The following is an 18,770-nucleotide window of genomic DNA, read 5'->3' as shown; positions in this document are numbered from 1 at the left end:
TCTGGAAAGTAGGGATTATGTAAGAAACTGTCAAGGCTTATTGTGATGATTACAGAAAATGTAGGCAGAGTACCTGGCATAGAACAAGGGCTCATTAAAAAATATAAGAACTTTTAATGAACAACGTGACGAGTATTTACAAAGTGCTACATAGGAACAGTGCTTTACTCGTATCTAATTCGATCATCCTAGCAGCTCTGTTTAGAGATACCACTCTTGTCCCCATTTTGTATATAAGAACCCCAAGGCTCAGAGGGCTTTAAACCACTTATACAAGTTCTCCTGGCTAGTGAGTGGCAGAACTAGGATTTGAGCCCTGGCAAGGCACTTTGTATACATACAGCTGAGGTTCAGAGAGGTTGACACTTGACCAAGGTCACACAGCCAATCTATGGTAGAAAAAAGGGCCTGGGGCCTTAGTTTTCTGACTTTAGCTTACCCATCGTGCCCCTCAGTTTTTTCTATTGTACGGCTAAAGGGTGGGACTAGACTTGTTTGGAAGAGTACCTAACCTGGGACAGGTACAATTAAAGCACTAAATAATAAATGCTCTGGCACCCTGGCCAGGACTCTCCCAAGAGCACGGTAGGGGGAACTGGACCCTTCCCTGAGTGTCGTGTGGGAAAAACTTCTGGCTGCTTATTGTTTACTTATTCACAGCCTTTGATGATAACACACCTGCGTACCTCTGAGGCTCCGGGGCAGCACTGCACCCAGGTAAAGAGGATGAGCAAGACAGTATTTGGATGGAGGAGCCTGAAGTAGCAGGAAACGGTAAACTTCAGGCCCAGGGTGAATGTGTGTGACAGGTCTGTGAGGACCATGCTGGGGAGAGACTTCCACCTGGAGATCCAGGCTGGGGCCAGAAGGCAGGCTAACACTGTGTGGGTCTGGACGGGTGATTGGGCAGTGCCATCCCAGGGTGTCTTTCTCCATGAGGACACTGCTGGCTGCCTGCCAGAGGCTGCATCCCTATTCCAGAACTGGCTAGCTTGTCTCCCTTCCCCTGGGGGATGTTTGGACACTCCTAGAACGCCCGGACAAGGGACCACCGTGTGTGGAATGCATGCCATCTTGGGTTTATTTTAGGTGGTACACAGATCAGCAAGAAAGCATGCACACAAACGAAAGCTATTCTTTCCAATTCTCTTTCAACACTTCTGATTATTCCAGGAGAAAGTCTCATTTTGCTGCCAAAAGCCCTTTAACACCTCACTATCCTTGCTTATCTTGTCTTTTAGCTAACAGAGAGCAGGCCTCTAGCTCCAAATTTGGAGTAGGTGATAGATAGTATCGAGCTAGAACATTAGAATAAGTTTTGTCATTTTATTTATTGTTTTACCTTCTATTTACAACAAGTGATACTGTTTTTTCTAGTTTCGATAGTGATAAAAAGTTTCTTTTTAAAGTATATGGTTTAAAGCAGGTACTCTGGAAGTCACACTATTAGGTTCAAATTCCAGCTGGGTCACTTACTACCTGTGTGACTCTAGGCAAGTCACGCAACCTCTTTGTGCCTCAATTCCCTCATCTGTAAAGGGAAAGTAATAATGGAATCTCCCTTAGTTTATTGTGAGAATTACACCAGTTAACATATGTAAAGGATATAGATTGGTACCTGACATCTAGTAAGCACTGTGTGAACATTTGCTATTACTAAGGTCAAACAGGGAAAGACCAACACCACAGAAAGCACTTCTTTGGACCAATCCCACAGTTTTCCACACAAGAAAACAAAGTTTTGGAAAAATAATTAAGCAGCTGAACTAGGATCTTGCTAGGTCTCTCGATTCCCAATCCATCTCAATCCTCAATAATTCATGTAACCTCTCAGCCTTGGTTTATTCACCTTCAGAACGGGACTAAGATGATCTAATTGGATGTTGTGATGGTGTGTAAGGGCTCAGAAAATGAGCTGGAATGATGTCTCTAATGCATTCTCAACAAGGGGTACTATGGCCCCTAAGGGGGCACAAATTGGTTCTTGGGTGGCGAAAAAAATCTTACTTTTTTAAATATATAAAGCACAGATATACAGTTTATCTGTCTTACCAAAATTTCATGAGGAGTTGTGATTAGGGAACAAAATGTCTAAAAAAGTTTCCTTAGGAAAGCAATACTGAAAAAAATAAAGTTGAGAGAATTTGCTCTAAGCCAAGATTTTTCCATCTTGGGTTGTTACCCACAATGGTTTGTGCAATCGGCTTAATAGATCATGATCAACATTTTGGGAGAGCAAGTGATGTAGGAAATGCCACAGTGCACTACACATAAGGATCACTAAGTATTACGAGAAAGTTTGGGTTCAGTTCGGCAGGTGGGTGCATAGCTGAGTGTAAAAACAAAGTTGAAAGCCATTGCTCTAAACAATTATTTTCCTTTTTCTCCCTTGATCCTTTATCTCTCAGACAAGACCATGCAGCTGTGGACTGTTGGAAGAAACTGATAACGAAGGAAGGAAATGTAAGAGAGAGTCCAGATTTTAGTGAAACTGGGGCTGAACTTTACTAGCTCATGGCCTTCCTCATTCTTCCCTTCCTCATTCTACATTCCAGGGTAAGCCACAGGTACAGGGGAAAATGACTGTCCCTCAGCACCAGAGGGGAAAATGTCTCCTACTTTGCCGCCCTCTCCATTCCTTCCTCTGCTTCCCTCCTTCTTCCCTTCCTTTCTTTTCTCAACTTAGAAGGCAGCAAGTCTGATCCAAGTCTGAGTCCTGTGTCTGCCATTTACTATTCGACTTGGGGCAAGTCATTTCACTTCTTTGAGCCTGTTTTCTTAGCTATAAAAGGGAGAGATTATTCATAAGATTTTAGTGATTTTCAAATGAGAGAATGTATGTAAAGTGTATTAATTTTTAGTGCCTTGTATACTGCAGCTGCTCACAACAACAGTAGCTAACAGGCCCAGAACCCTGTGCAAACTAGTTTATACACATTATTTTTATTTAATCCTCACAATGAGCCTGAGAAAGATCTGGGAAGGTAACAGGGCAGACTCCAGACAGGATGCCTGGTTTCAAACCTCGGTTCTGTATCTTTTCATATGTTTAAACAACATCTATATTCCTCTGTGACTGCATTGACTCCCTTTTAAAAAGGAGCTTTCCTCATAACTCCACATAGACTTCTGCTTACATCATATTGACCAAACCTCTAATTGTAAGGGAGGTTGAGAAATATAGTTTTTTAAAATAGGCACATTTCTGTCCCCAACAAAATAATAAAGGTGATGAGAATGGATACTGATTAGGCAACTAGAGGCCTCATCTTCAACAATCTTTAATTTAACCTTTAATTTAATTTTCAGAGGTCTATCCAGAAGGGGAAAAATGAAGTAGCTAAGAAAGTAAGAACTAATAGTAGAGATAAGCTCTTCAAATGTGGCTGATATGTCTAAACTGTATTCGATGTCTTCTTTTTTCTTCTTCTTATTCTTTTTTAAATTCATTCTCTTTAGGAAAATGAATGTATGAGTTTTCTATATCTGCTAAGTATTATAGAGACCAACATGTTCTCTATGTATTGGTGGGATGGGAGAAAAAATGGGAAAAAAATTCTACCTCATATACTTCTTGACTGTATAACTGTGGACAAAGTACCAAACCTCTCCATGCCTCTGTTTTCTCATCTGTAAAATGGATACCACAATAATCCCTACCCACTATGTTGTTTTGAGAAAATGGCTTAATGTTTTTAAGCCCTCAGAGCTGTGTTTGGCCCACAGTACATGCTAGTTAAATAGCATTTAATGAGCTGGTATTATTATTTTCCCAACTTCACAGATGAATTGAGGCCCACAGAGATTGGCCCACCGTATGAAAAAGCCTACATTTGTTTAACATTTTTTAAATTCTATGTGCACAAATCTTAAGAGTATGCCTTGAGAACTTTACATGTGTATACAACCGTGATCAGTATAAGGACATTCTTTTTTCTTGGGCTCAGAAGGCTGCCCGGGGGTCTCCTCTCAGTCAAAACCCTTCCTCAACTTAAAAGCTGTTTCGATTCTTCACCAAAAACATTTTGCCAGTTTTGAATTTCATCCAAGTGGAGCCATACAGAATGTTTCTTTTATTATCCGCAGAGAATTTGAAGCCCGGATGGTCCCACCCTAGAAACTGCCGTCTAAACTGTTATCCTATACTGCCTTTTAAAGCAACAACTACTAACACTTATTATCTCCGCCCTTCCTCTTCCATTCCCCTCCTTCAGCTCCGCCCCTGAAACGCAGCTGTCCATCAAGCCGTCAACAAATTCTAATTGGCCAATTCCGCAATAGCCGGTCCCGCCCTTCACCCCCACCTTCTGCCAGGGAACTTATGATAGGGCACATGTGTCAAGAGGTTGGCCAATGGGAGGATGGCATAACCCAAACCCTCTGCCAGTCCACCAATGGGTGGGCGATGTTCCCGCCGCCGCCAACTGCCTCAGGAGAGCTGTCTAGGCCTCGTGCCTCTGCAGTTTGACACCTTCCTGGTATCTTGAGGCGGTCACCCCAAAGATGCTTAAAGAGTGCAGGATGGCAGGCTCCGACTCCTTACATCCGTTCTGGGTCTTCCTCATTCCGCCCCTCCCTGAAGGGGACGGGAGGGGCGGCTTTTCTGGACAAAAATAATTTACATGTAAATATATGTTTTCAGGGTTCTCTCTCTCTCTTTTTTAAGAGGATAATGCTTTGTGGTTTTAAATTTCAAATAACTTTACAATTTGAACACCCCGCCTCCTTTTTCCAAGTTCTGGATGCTGATAAGAACCAACTTCCCTCTCTAGCCTCCACTTTGCCCCTCGGAGCAGAAAGGAGAGGAACCAAAAAGAGCTTTGGGTGGGGGTGGGCAGAAGATGGGATGGAGTGGAATTAAGGAAGAGCAGGCACATCATCAGGGTCGAAGAAGAAAGAGAAGGAATTTTAAGGTGCGAGATGGACTGGGAGGTGTAGACCAACCAGCTTCAGGGGTTAGAGGGAAAATGAAATTGTTGGAACTGGGTTAATAACAGGTATTTTAAAAATATTTATACCATTATCCATTATCTTTTTAAAAAGATACCATGAAGTTGCCCTGTATGAGGGATATTTAAAGTACAATATGATCCCAAAGATATCAGGGAAAAGCTATGCCTGGTGGCTTTTGATGGTTACAGATGAATGGATCCCATGGGTCATTGAGTAATTGGGGTTAAGGGGTTCTCTGTGTCTGAAGGACACTGTGCTGAGGTGTTCTCACAGCAGTCTTTTTCTCATTTTCTCTACCCTAGACAGGCATGCCCCTGCTCTTTGTACTGGGCTGCATCTTCTTCCCGTTGATCTTTGCTCTCCTCTGCCGGGGCCTGCAGAATCACTCCAACCTGCAGATGGAGAGACCGGAGGCTGTTCTGGTGGCATCCAAGTAAGAGGACAGGGTGAGGGCATCCTTCCGGGGGCCGGGGCTGGTAGAGCTGATCTCCTACTTTCAGGAAGAGTTAGTGGTGAGAGCAGAAGCACAGAGTGTGTTTAATGGGGAGGAGGGTAGGGGATCCAAGAGTCAAAAGACACTGGCTGTGGGATCTTTTGCAGCATCTCTGAACTTCAAAGCCCTCATTTGTAAATGGTTTAATAAGAATGCCCCCCTTCCATTCTTCATGGAGATGTGAGGGTCAGGGGAATTCGTGTTTATAAAGTAGAGTTTGCAAACTCCAGGGGATGTAGGCTCCATGGGGACTTCCTAAGCTGGAGGACTTGTGTTTATCCTATTGAATGAGGGCAGCAGCTGCTCAGCTCCAGCCAAACATTATGGAGTTAGAATGTGGATTCAACATCGTCTGATTTTTTTTATTCTTTCTTAAAAGAAATTGGGCTTTTAGGTGAAATCTCCTGATTTTCATACACTGACAAATCACTTAGAATTTAAGAAAATACTATACTGGCAACACCAAACTGGCCAAAAAAACCCCCACAAAAAACATGTTTGTAGGCTGTATTAGGCCCTGTGCTGCAAATTTATGACCTATTTGACAAGCTTAACATACATGTGAACTATCATCAAACCTTAGGTAGGAGAGAAAGAGGGCAAAAGGGCAGAATTTACCTGGGATTTTTGGTGAGTTCTTGGAAGAAAAAAACTGTCTATTTTAACCCACATCATCCAAAGTGAAGCCAGGTCCTCAATGCAGCATCGTGGTGGCCTGACATCACCCTCCTACCCCCGCCCTCCCACCGCACCCCAACTCTGTGCCTTTCTCTAGCTTTGCTCATCTTGGCTTTGGAATTATGCAAATATCGGTTTGAAATCCAGCTTTGCCAATTCTCATAGCTGTGTTATCTTGGGCAAGTTTTTTTCTTTTCTTTCTTTCTTTTTTTAAATAATCTCTAAGCCTCAGTTTCTTGTAAAACAAGCATACTACCAACGGGAAAGATTAAATAAGAATGAACATAAATCATCTCGCCCCATGCCCAATGTGTAACTAGGAAGTTGGGTCCCTCTTCCCCTTAAGTGAAGCCCTGAGGTCAGGAAGCTATTTAGAGACTGTCGTCTCTAAAATTGTCCCCGACTCCTTCTGCCCAAGGCCAAATACCTCTCAGGGTCTGTTCCTGCAGTAGGCCACTAGAGGGCAGCATGCAACTGCAAATTCCAGTCCCTTGACTTTGAGGAGGTGATGGAACTGGGCTTTGGACAGGCAAAAGCAAATTGTAGGGTTAACTAAGGCGTATCTTAGGGCAGGCCTGGAAACCCAAGGTTTGGGTAGCAGGTCCCATGTCATGCAGAAGTCCACAGGACTATTGGTTCAGGATGGGAAAGCAGCACGAAAGAGTTAGAAGCAGCGCCACGGCAAAGGCCCGTCTGGTTCTGACTGGTCTTCTGACCTGCAGCGTGACCCTGGCCAAGTCACTGGGCCTCAGTTTCCTTACGGTTGAATGAGGGGCGTGAACCAGCCAATCCTTGGGTCCTTTCCCACTCAGAAATGGCTGTTCTATGAAGTCGCAGAGGAAGGGGAGCCAGGAGCATAGTAAACCTGGAGAAAACGAGAGTGACAGGTGCTTAGGGGAGGCCAAGAAAAGCCAGGAGGCTGAAGGACAGAGGCACAGGCACCCTTGGGCTTGAGGCGGGTTTTCTGAGAAGCAGCTTCTCCCCACCCTCTTCAAACCCTGCAGCCACTCTGACACCTCGTATGAGAGGGATCCTGCCTCTCCTTAAATATGTGTCCTTGGCAGGTCACTGAAGACCTGGGGACCAGGTCTTGACCTGTAAAAAAGGGACAGGTGCCATTACCTCAGTGATGTCACAACAGTTAGACAAGATCGTGGGACAGTGTGCAGCAGAGTCGGGACCTAGAGCGCCACACACACACCTAGAGTTTCCCACTGGGGTGAAGGCTTGGGGGCCTCTGAGTCTGAAGGAAGCTGTGTTAGGGTGTTTTTATTCCTACTCATTCCTTCGGCTCTTCCTTCTCCTGTGAGGAGATGGCAAGATGCACTCGCTTCTCCCCCTTCCTCCAGGGAGTCCTCTCTCCCCGCTGCTGGAGTGGACACCCCTTAGTTGGGAGCCCCCATCGGGCTACTGAAGGACACGTGTTGGGAGACACTGAAGAGGAGGAAATGGCAGGTGTTAGCAAAACGCTGGTGGGAAACAGGGGGGGACTCAGAGTCTCCTCCCCGTTGGCCAAGAAGTCCTGAGCCACCTTCTTCCCCAATAGGAAAGCCTCCCCTGCCCTGGCCCTTGTCCCCAGCAGCCCCCTGTGCCACCGCTGCTGTCTCTTTAAGGGCCTCCCTCTCTCTCTCTCTCTGCTCCCCCCATCTCTGTCGCAGCCACTGCTGTGGCTCAGAGCTGCATGGGAAGACGCTGCTGCAGGTCCGGTTTCTTGGTGTCTGGTCGGTGCCATCATTTCCCCACCCCTCCTCCACCCTCCCCAAGCTGGTGACTCTCCCTCCCCTCCCCCTCCCCACCAAGGGGGCAGGGGCTGGGCACGGACTCCCTATAATGCCCCATGCAGCATTTGTGCCAGGCAGCGGGGACTGTGGCAGCAGCGACTGTGGCAGCAGCGAGAGGCGGGAGAGCGGTGCTGACCGCTGACCACTTGCCCGGCCACTCCTCTGTCTCCTTTCCCTCCCACCCTGTCCCCCTCCCTCCCAGGGCTGGTACCACAGTCCCACCCCTGCCCCCCCACCCCGCCTCCCTCAGGCCTCCCAGCCTCCACGTATTTCCCCTCCCACGCCTTGCGCATAGATGTCTTCATCTCCTCTACACAAATCGCGTCCCCATACATTGCCTCTCATACTCCGTCCTCTCACACGGTCTCCTCCTCGTCTCTTCACTCCTCTTGGTGAGCTCTCTCATATCCTGTCACCCGGATCCTCCTCTTTTCTGGTCCACATCAACCTTACGTCTTCTTTCGCTCCTGTCCCGGCGGCTATCTGGTCCGGGCTTCCTGCTAGCATCGCTTTCCTTCCTTTTTTCTCCTTTTGTGCGCTATAACCATCTCTCTCTCTGAGGCTGCGTCAACCTCCTCCTGACTCCTTCGGCTCGACTGCACCACCAATGCATAAAACAATAATATTTCTCCCTGTCCGAGGCCTGAGCCACCATGCTGACCCCAATGGTGGCTGGGGGGGTGGTGTTCCCCGGACTCTTCCTCCTCTCCAAGAACACGCTCCAGCGGCTGCCCCAGCTGCGCTGGGAGGAGGCTGACGCGGTCATTGTCTCAGCCAGGTAAACTGCATCGCTTCCCCTCAGCCCCCTTCCCCTTTCCAGGCTCTCTGGGGATGGACTCTTGGTCCGGTGGGGTCTGGGGGCTCCTGAAGTGGTCAGTAGGCTTTACCTCCAAGCTTCCTTCCCTCCTTACTGCCTTACTCTCTCCCAAGAGACCTCATCCAAACCCAGCCATCTGGTCTACTCATATTCAGACTGCTTTTCTTTCCTTTCCCCATTCACCCTCCCACCCTCCAAAACAGGACCAGTATGTGACTAAAACATTCCTATAAGGTGTTAGGGAACAAGGCAAGGGGCAGAGAGCTGTGCATTATTCAAGGCATGTGTTTGGGGGGACAAGGGACAGAGGAGTAAAAGGTAGAACTCTGTACAACCCCAGAATAATTCGCTCGAGTTGGCGAAGGGAGCATGGTGGCAGTTAAGGAGACGACAGCATATAGTGGCCGGGGGAATGTGGGCTCACTGAGGGGCTAGTTGATGACCAGCGGGATGACTGGGCAGCTGAGTGGTGCAAGAACAGGCCCAGGGCTTCCCCCTGCCACCCTGTGCTGTTTCTTCCCCGCCCCTCCCCGGGAAGGGGCGTTGTTGTCAGCCACACATTCTCAGCATCGTCTCACCTCAGGATGACCTCCCTGGTGTCCTCCTGAGAGGAAGGCACTCAGTGTCCGCAGCTGAGAGAAGGAAGCCAGCAGCAAAGAATGGGGCGCAGAGTGGTGGCCGCTGGGCAAGTCCAGGAGCCTGAGGTGGAGGGGGTGAGCCCTGGGCAAGGCAGCCTTGGGACAGAATGGGCAGAGAGTGTCCTGAGAAGTGACTGAGTCCAAAGCACAGTAACTGGACAGTAAAGAGAAACAGAGGGGTGTGTCTCCTCCCCCTACCACTGCTCCCTCTTCCTCCCCAGGCTAGTGTCCTCTGTCCAAGCCGTCATGGCCTCCACAGCTGGCTACATCGTCTCCACCTCCTGCAAGCACATCATTGATGACCAGTAAGTGCCATGAGACCACCTTTGCCTAAGTCCCAGCAGCTTGTGTGTGTGTATGTGTGACCCCTGAGATCTCCTAGGGGACCCCTTCAGTGGCCTGCAAGTCCTTCACTCAGGCCTGAGTAAGTTAACTGCAACTCAACACCCAGGGATAAATTTATCTGAGTCCTGTCCTTAAAGGTCAGAACCAGCAGGAGAAGGACTGGGGACCGAACGGGATTCTCAAAGCAGCTCTTGGGTTTCCTGGCCTCTTGTATCATAGTAGGTTCTGAATGTTGTTTCCTCCCTTACCTCTTCCCACCCTTACACCCCTCAGACCCAATTCCCAACCAGCTCCGAACTGGGGTGCCTTCTTCCTTACACTGGGCTCACCTCTCACCTCCTCCCAGAATCCAGGTGTCCGGCTCCAGCCCCATGCACAAGGGAGATGAGAGGAGAGAGATGACACAGACAAGGCCACTAGTGATGTGTGTGTGTGTGTGTGTGTGTGTGTGTGTGTGTCCCAGCCATGTGCAGAGCCAAAATTTTGGCACTGGCTGCACCTGCAAGGTGCCACCCAGGTGCTCTATAAAAAGCCCAGGAAGCCTGGGAAGTTGGGGCAGGAGGAGGGGACTGAGGAAAGAGGCCCTCATCCGTGTTCACTTGACGGGAGAGCTTTAGATGACCCATGGACTGCAGCAGAGTTGCCTGTAAGGGTGCCGTTGACACCCTTACTTAACTTCTGGCCCTGCTCCTCTTCTATGGTGGCCGTTGAACCCAAGGGACACTGTGTGGATGATCCTGCACTGAGACACCCCCTCTTCCCCTACAGACGAGCTCCCTCATCTGTGGACTAAGGTTCATTGCTGCCTGGAAGGGCAGCTGTGAGAAGGAATTGAGTTGTGTGTGCCAAATGCCTAGAGCAGTCTGGTTCTCACATTGTGGGTACTTAACTCTTTCTTTAGACCCCACCCCCATGACTTGGCTTCCTCTTGCCCGCTCCTCTTCTTCCCCACCCCTGGGTCCAAAACGAGCCTGGACCCCCACATATTTCCTCCTGCCTTCTTGCAGAGGTCACCTTCCAACTCTTACGCCTCCTCCCCTCCAGCTCTGTTCTCCCTCCCCTCTTTTAATCCTCAGGTGGGTGAAGAGGATCAGGGTTAATCTAGGGGCAACAGCTGTTCCTACTTCTGAGCACCTAATTGCTCAGAGGGTGGGTCTGGTTTTAACCCTTCACATTGCAGCCCAGGGCCTGGTAGGTGGTCCTGGTCCCCCTAAAGCCAGGAGTCCCGATTCTTACCATGTGTGTTGCAGCCGGCTTTCCTGGCCATTCCTGCTTTAATTTCTCTGGGGCTGTTAGACCCCTTTCCACTTTCTTGCCCTCTGTCTCTAACCTGGGCCCTTGCTCCCTCTTCTCTGTCTCTCTGTCCTGGTCAAATGCTCCAGCATGGGTCTCGGCTTCTCTTTTCCTGAAATCACTCCTGCTAGCATGGCCTGCCTGTCCTTTTCCAGGTCAGACTTCCCCCAGGGCTTGCATTCTGCGTCCAGCTCACCCCAGTCTACCCCCAGCCAACTTCTTGGCCTCCGCTCCAGGTCTCACTCCCTCCTTCAGCAGCTCCCCGCATTTGGTCTCAGCCCTTTTTCCGTGTCCCTTCTTGGATGACTTTGCTTTTGTTTCTCACTTACTAGCTGGGTGAGTTCCCCGAGGCCTGCCTCTTTGCCCTCCCACCTCTACCTCAGAGGATTTAAGTGAAAGGGCTCACTCAATGTGCTGACTCGAGCAGGAAAAAAATGCAATGTTGCATATTCATGCACTTTTCATTTTTGTTCACTCTCAAAGTACACAGAACTTTCTCTGCTCTTGGCTCCTTTTCCTCATCTTTTTCTCCTTAGTGCTGGACTGTACCTGAGAAAAAAAGAGAGAGAGAGATTGGGCCACATTCAGGCAGAACAAGCAGCACTGACAGCACCACCAACTCCCCAACGAAGCCTGTCTCTGACACTTGTCTCGAATCTTCCAAGGGACAGTGGGGCTGAGAGTGGAGGCTATGGAGCCAGACTTCTCATGTTTATTCTTTGGCCAGCTTACCTAGCCTCTCAGCTTCCTTCTCTGTAAAATGGGGATAACTATACTATTTCTTATAGGGTATTCGTGGGTGAGTAAATAAGTTTATGCATGTAAAAGATTTTAGAATATTAGAATAACATAGTATGTAACTAGTCAAAGTTAGCTGGTATGCTCTCTCCCCACCACGCTCAGCCCTTCTGCTTCAATTTGTCCTAACCTCAGCTGTCTCTCATACCTTGCTTAAGCTTGTTTTCTCACTCTATCTCTGCCCTTTGGTCTGTGCTGTCTTTTCTCCTCCCCCCTCCCCCACCCCCCAAATTGCAGGGAGGGGAGGGAATGAATACATGAATATGAAAAATGGGTGGGTTTTGGGGTCAGACAGTCTGGGTTTGAATCCCATCACTACTACTCACCAGCTGCGTGATTGCATAACTTTGGGCAAGTTTCTCACCCTCTAACCTGGGGTTCCATCGTGTAACTTGAGAGCCCACTTCCCTCTCAGGGTTGCTGTGAACATCACTTGAGATCTGACTCACGTGATGCATCCAGCACTGACCCCGGCACCTCGCGGCTGCTCGGTCCATCTCCTTTCCTCCTGACGCCCTTCTCTCTGCCCAACAGACACTGGCTTTCCTCTGCCTACACGCAATTTGCAGTGCCCTACTTCATCTATGACATCTACGCCATGTTCCTCTGTCACTGGCACAAGCACCAGGTCAAGGGGCACGGAAGTGACGAAGGGGGGGCCAGAGCCCCGGGCAGCACCTGGGCTGTGGCGCGAGGCTACCTGCACAAGGAGTTCCTCATGGTGCTCCACCATGCCGTTATGGTGCTCGTGTGCTTCCCGCTGTCGGTGGTGAGTAGGGGTGCTGACAGCCAGGGCCCCCATGTCCTGCTCATGCCAGCACAGCAGAAGCCTGGGGAGCCCTGGGTCCAGGTCTGTAGGGTAGGCCCAGGATGGAAGGCCCCCACGGAGGATTTACTGAGCACCAGACCAGCCCCACACAGCAAAAGGGTCTGGGGTAGGCCTGGCCTGGCTGGGCCATGCCCGGCTGTGATGCTTCAGAGCTGCTGTTACGTGTCTCTGAGACTCAGTTTCCTCATCTGTAATATAAGGCATACAATCTTACCTGCAGGATGCTGGAGGGATACAGTGAGGTCATGCTCCCAGCTTTGCTACTGTGTTCATGTTCAGACTTTCAAAGTATCTCCAAAAGTGACTGAGGGGAGAGCAGGAGAGCGGGCGCTGCCCAGGAATCCAGGGTGAGCCCAGGCTGTTTTCTTGCTCTCCTCTCAGGTGTGGCGTCAGGGCAAAGGAGATTTCTTTCTAGGCTGCTTGCTGATGGCGGAGGTGAGCACACCCTTCGTCTGCCTTGGCAAGATCCTCATCCAGGTGAGAGGATACCTGAGGGCATATGAGCCTGACCGGAGGGCATGGGAAGGGCAGGCACTTTCAGGGACCTGCAAGAATTCTTTAAAGGACAGGCGAAGTGTCATGTCTGGGAGCGACTACAGGCTGGGGTAGAGGGGAGGCGGGCGCTGGGGCCTTTAGCCTGGCCCCTGCTCTGAGTGAGGAAGGCAGGGAGGTGGGCGGAGGGGCGGGGCCCACGGGCGGGGCAGGGGCGTGGCCAGGGGCGGAGGCGCACGCCCTGCTGCCCCTCACTCCGCCCTCGCTCTCTGTCCCGCTCCCTCTTCCCGTCCCCGCGGCAGTACAAGCAGCAGCACACGCTGCTGCACAAGGTGAACGGGGCCCTGATGCTGCTCAGCTTCCTCTGCTGCCGGGTGCTGCTCTTCCCCTACCTGTACTGGGCCTACGGGCGGCACGCAGGCCTGCCGCTGCTCGCTGTGCCCCTCGCCATCCCGGCCCATGTCAACCTGGGCGCCGCGCTGCTGCTCGCCCCCCAGCTCTACTGGTTCTTCCTCATCTGCCGCGGGGCCTGCCGCCTCTTCCGGCCCCGGAGCTCCCCGCCGCCCTCTCCTTGTCAGACCCAGGACTGAGGGGGGGCCAAGGGACCCTCCCCACCCGTCCCCAAGTCCCACCCCTATCACCGCGGGGACAGGGCTGTGGGGCCGCTGGGTGGGGGTTGGGAGCCAGGGGCCTTTTGCCCTGACAGCCCCAGGACTGACAGATGGACTCCGAAGGGGTGGGGACAGATCCCCCTCAGGGGCTGAGTGGCGGGACCAGGTGAAGTGGAAGACAGGGCGAGGGGACCCTCTTCTCTCCACCGTGCTTGAGCTGAGGGTAGTGAACCCCTTCCTGCATACCCCCTTCTATCACAACCGTGGGTCCCTGGAGAATGAAGGGGAACCACTTCCCATCTGCCTAGGGCTTGAGGGCCGTGGGGAGACTGACAGACACTCAAGGAGACCAGGAGTCTAAGAGGCTCTGCTGCCAAGGCCATCCCAGCCCCCTTGCTGCACACTCCTCTCAGCTCCCCACATCTGGGAGGAAGGGGACACCCTGACTAATCCCCATGGGCCTCCCTCAGTGCTGGTCGCCCCTACAGCCCTCCTCCAGGGGAGGCCAGCCTTCGGAATCTTAATTTATTTGCCCCAATTCAAATTAGTTTGTTGGGGTGGGGGGAGGGAGGTGGCTGCTATCCCCCAGCCTTCCCAGTGCTGAGCAATTCCCAGTGCAGATGGGGGGCACCTGGTCCCTTCCCCATTAGGCTGCACATCTTGCCCTCGGGCCCTGGCATGTCCCTGGTGCTATAGACCTCTCAAGGCTTCCTCCAGTCTGGGGTCGGGGGACCCTGGGAGGTGCTTTACAGACCGCTAATAAAGATGATCTGCGTGAACGCCATCATGGCCCTCTTAGCCCAGTTCTTTGGGGCTGGGCAGAGGCTGGGATAGAAAGCACAGATGACCACAGGACAGAGCAGGACCCCCTGTCTGGTCACTGAGTGGTCAAGGAAGAAAAAAGCAAAGACCTTTATTCATCAGCAGGAGAGAAGGTGGGTCTGGGCACTCGGGGCAGCATCCAAGGCCCTCGTGTGGCCCTAGGCCCCTTTCTGGCAGCTCCTATGAGGTATGGACATCAGAGGTGGAAAGCTACCCCTGGGTCCTTCAGCCTCTCCCAAGGGAGGCTGAGGTGGGTGGGGCTGGGGGTGGGAGGGCAGGCCTTACATGTGTGTGCAGAACTGGAAAAGGAGGTAGAAGGCGGCCACTATCAGAGCACCCGCCAGGATGTGATGGAAGAACCTGGAGTTGGAACCTGCTGGACAAGGAGGGGGACATGGGGACTCTGGACTCGTCTCCAAGCCCCTGGTGAGGAGGAGGCCCCTTCTTAAGCTGGTTCATACCTGAGTTAGCAAAGCTGATGGGTTTCTCTCCAATAAACTGGGCCAGGGCCAGGAGCCTGGCTTGGTCTGAGTCTGGGTAATCAAAGAAGTCAGGTCTGTCTATGAAGAGCGGAGACTCTGCTCCCAAGGCCAAGACCTTGGCATTCTCCTGGCTGGGTGCTGGGGATCCAGAGCAAAGTCTGTGACAAGAGCCAAGCAGACTCCTGCCCCCTACCCCAAGAGGCAGAGGCAGACCCAGGGCCCTGCCAGGCCACAGAGCCTTAGCTTGGCTATGGACGGGCTTGAGTTTGTTCTAGGAACTTCTCACAAATCAGCTGAGCTCTCCACGAGAAGGCCCATTCTGGATGGGGAGGATGGAGAGAAGCATGGAGGGCAAAGGGGTGGAGGCTTGGCCTCCCAGTGCTGAAGGGGGCACTGACCCTTTCCCCCCTTGCCTTCCTCCCTCCTGCTGCTCCCAGGCCACTTCCCACCTGTTTCTATGGCCCCCAGCCCAACCAGCCACAGCCACAGCCACACCCACTGCCACAGCCTCATGACCCCTCCACTTCTGTGATGGGGCGGGGGGTGGCGGGGGGGCTCTATGATGTCACAGCCTGGAGCCATTCTGATCACACACTGGAGTAAGGGGAGAAAAAGTGCTGGAGCTGGAACCTTTCCCCCCAACCCTGCTGGAATCAGAAGGGGAGAGGTTGGGACCTCCAGAGCTTTTCTTTCATTCTTCGGGCTGAACAGTGGCAGCCCCAGGATTTAGAAACAGGAGAAACTTGGTGGGGCTAAGGAACGCTGCGTTTGTATAGAAGGCACAAATTTTTTTGAGGGGAGGGGCAAGGCCGAACATCTTCAGTTATTCCTTAGATTAACTACTTAGCATTTACTGGGCACTTATTACTATACTGAGTACATAGGTTGACTCACCTAACCATCACAACCACCCTATGAGGTAGGTACTACGGCTCTCGTTACACAGATGTAATGCACAGATGGGCAAAGCAATACCAGCAATGCACACTTCCCAGGGGTGTGCATTTTCCTCCCTGAGGCTCCCCCTGGCTTTGCATCTCCAAATTCAGAGCACAAGTGTCTCCCCCATCTGAAAACCGCATCTCATTGCTGAGCCGAGGATGACCCTAGTGTTAGGAACCAGAAGAAATAACAGGATTTTCCCACTAGGTGGCAGCAGTGTCCATGCCTGCCTGCCCTCTTCTGGCCCCAGGGAGACACATCTCCCCAACTCCAGGCTCTTCACCGCCCTCTTCCCACAGGTTACATCAGGTGCTGCAGGAGAAGGTATTGCCAGGGAATGGCAGGCATGCGGGTTGTCAGAGAAAGCCCCCGGGCCCATCTCTCAAAGCAGGTCTTTTGGTCATGCAAAGAGCTTTCGTAGGCTCCCCTCTCTTGGTGGGTTCCCCTCCCCCCCCTCCCGCCCCGAGCCATCCCATTTCCCCTTTCTATTCCCTAATTTCCTCTTATTGGTCACTTCCCATCAGCTACTTCCACTTCAAAGAGTTAGTTCCCCTCTGATAGGCAGGAAGGCCTGTCTATCACCTATGTGTCCCGCTTTACCCAAGCCCAAGGACACTTGAGGGTCTCCTGGTTTTACTACACAGATGCCAGGTCAGCACCCTCTGGCAGTCTCAGTTCCATGACTTCCCGTGAGTCCAATGTGTCTGTAGTGTGTCCTCTGCCCTGCGGATGGAGGCTCCTTCCTCCACTGGATCCCCACCCCTCATTTTACCCGCCTTCAGGGACTGCTCACCCATTCTCATCACAGCAACACTGCGAGGCACTTGCCATGGTCAGATTCCTAAATAAGAAAAAAGCGCAGAGAGAAAAGGGGAGAAAGGGAGGGAAACTAACTTTTTGGGAGCCTCCTGTGGGACTGGCTCATACGGGCCTCTTCTCCCTACACTCGTCTCTTCTGAGAAAGAGAAAGTGAGTTACCCAGAGTCACGGGGGCAGCAGGGACTCAATCTGATCCCTGGCTCTGGGCCAGGGCTCTGGCCCCAGCCTGGGGTGCAGCTGCTCTTGGGGTTTAGCTGGGAGAAGAAGGAGTTCAAAGCCCTTAGCCTTTAGAGTGGATTTTGCTGTTTCCTCAGTTACCTCAAAAGAATACAGCTGCTCTCTCTTCCAGAAAAAGCTATTTTGACCCAAGCAGTGAATTATCCACTTATTTATTCATCCAACTATTAAATAAATGTATTGAGCTCCTACTATGTGCTGGGCTCCATTTGTGGCTTAAATAGAAGTTGCCAGGGCCCGCTCTCTGCCTTTGGGGCCCACAGGGAAAGAACTCATGGATGCACATCATCAGAGTACAGACGAATAAGCCCCAAAGGGCTGGCTACACTTGCTGTCTCTGTTCCTTAGCCTTGAATGTATTTTTCAGCCCCTTCGGACCTGGTTTTGGCCTCATTACTCCACTGAAGCCACCTTTGCCAAGTCCACCAATGACTTCATAACTTGAAAACTGTAATGGTTACTTCTCTGATCATTCTGTCTCTCAGCATTCTGAGCTTGCCTCTAGGCTCCAGAGCCATGCTCACCAATTTGCTCTAAACAGCTCAGTCTTGGACCTTCTCTTTTCTATCTATACTCTCTCTCCCTAGGTGATCTCATCCAGTCTCATGGCTTTAAATATCATCTATATGCTGATGACTCACAAATGTATATTTCCAGCCCAGCCCTCTCCCCCGAGCTCCAGACTTCTCTACCCAACTTTCTGCTTCATGTCTCTGTATGTCCAAAAACATCTTGAACTCAATAGACCCCAAATGATTCTCCTACCCCAAACCCACTCCTGCTTTCCATTGCAGCACATGGTCTCATGGTCTCATGCCCTGCTCAACATGAAAGCCCAGGAATCATCTCAGATCCTTTCTTGTCTATCTCCTGACAAACCCATTAGCAGGACCAATATAAATCTCAAATCCATCCACTTTCTCACCCCTCCAGTGCTACCCTGCTCTTTCAAGCCAACCCTATGTCCCACCCAGCTTATTGAGACAGCCTGTGAACTGGTTGATCTCCATTCACTCTTCCCCCAGTGAGAACAAACCAGAAAATGAAGATACACTACTTAAAACCCTCCAATGGCCTGCCATGGCTCTTGTGTGAATTCTGGACTTCTTACCCTGACCTGTAAGTCTCTCGTCCGGCCCTGTCCACCTACCCTCCTCAGCTCTTCTCAGGCTCTCTCCTCCACAGCATACTCCAGCCTTGGCACACACCTCTGCCTAGGACACTCTTGCTCCACACGTGATCTGGCTAACTCCTCGCCTGCCAGGTCTCAGCTGAAATGACACCTCCTCTGGGACAGGGCACCTGAGCTCCCACGCCTTGTGACCATCCCCAGTCACTGCATCAGTCTCACTCTGATCATGGAACTTGTCTGTGTATTGTCTATCTCCCTACAAGACTGTGAAGCCAGAGATCATTGATTTTGGTCATAGTCGTAGCACCACAATATACAGTAGGTATTCAATAAATATTTATCAACTTAATGGATAGATGAAAAATCTTTCCGCTCCTTCACAAACCAGGGCTCAACACTGTCCATTTTGCCCTGCAACTGGCTTGAGCTCCAGCTCATTCTCACCTTCAGCAAGGCTCTTTAGGGGGCGCTGAGGAGGATGCAGGTCTCTAAGGTTCTGGTCCAGCTTGCCCATCTCCTCACTGCAGGTCAGGTGTGCCTCTCGCCATGCCCACCAGCTGTGGTCCCGGATGGCATCTCCTAGTCCTGTTTCCTTTCTTATTGTGGAG

General features: G+C 51.0%; 2 protein-coding genes across 6 annotated transcripts in view; one reads left to right on the top strand and one right to left on the bottom strand.

Moving 5' to 3' along the window:
• The window catches only part of TLCD3B (TLC domain containing 3B), a 24,691-nt gene extending 9,904 nt beyond the window's left edge, over positions 1–14,787 (top strand). The window contains exons 2-7 of one of the 4 annotated variants that reach the window (XM_039884575.1): positions 2,409–2,556; positions 5,256–5,386; positions 9,582–9,665; positions 12,331–12,565; positions 13,007–13,102; positions 13,420–14,787. In XM_039884575.1, coding sequence (XP_039740509.1) covers positions 2,515–2,556; positions 5,256–5,386; positions 9,582–9,665; positions 12,331–12,565; positions 13,007–13,102; positions 13,420–13,707 — 876 coding nt within the window. In that variant the 5' untranslated portion in view covers positions 2,409–2,514 and the 3' untranslated portion in view covers positions 13,708–14,787. Of the gene's footprint in view, positions 1–2,408; positions 2,557–5,255; positions 5,387–7,789; positions 7,846–8,554; positions 8,684–9,581; positions 9,666–12,330; positions 12,566–13,006; positions 13,103–13,419 lie in introns of those variants that run through there. The other 3 variants (XM_039884578.1, XM_039884577.1, XM_039884576.1) reach the window with 3 other exon arrangements.
• CUNH16orf92 (chromosome unknown C16orf92 homolog) lies at positions 14,660–18,770 on the bottom strand. 2 transcript variants are annotated; one of them, XM_039884583.1, is made up of 4 exons: positions 15,482–16,372; positions 15,012–15,170; positions 14,836–14,923; positions 14,660–14,730 (listed from the first exon to the last, which is right to left on the bottom strand). In XM_039884583.1, exons 1-4 carry the CDS (start codon positions 15,612–15,614, stop codon positions 14,709–14,711), a joined length of 402 nt encoding a protein of 133 aa, XP_039740517.1. In that variant the 5' UTR covers positions 15,615–16,372; the 3' UTR covers positions 14,660–14,708. The 2 variants fall into 2 exon arrangements, 1 of the variants encoding a protein (XP_039740517.1); XR_005657745.1 differs by lacking the exons at positions 14,660–14,730; positions 15,482–16,372 and adding exons at positions 16,768–16,815; positions 18,607–18,770 and having other exon boundaries at positions 14,811–15,170.

The sequence above is a fragment of the Pteropus medius genome, unplaced genomic scaffold, assembly GCF_902729225.1.
Source record: "Pteropus medius unplaced genomic scaffold, Ma_sr-lr_union100, whole genome shotgun sequence".
Lineage (NCBI taxonomy): Eukaryota > Metazoa > Chordata > Mammalia > Chiroptera > Pteropodidae > Pteropus > Pteropus medius.
This window is presented reverse-complemented; position numbering and strand designations above follow the sequence as displayed.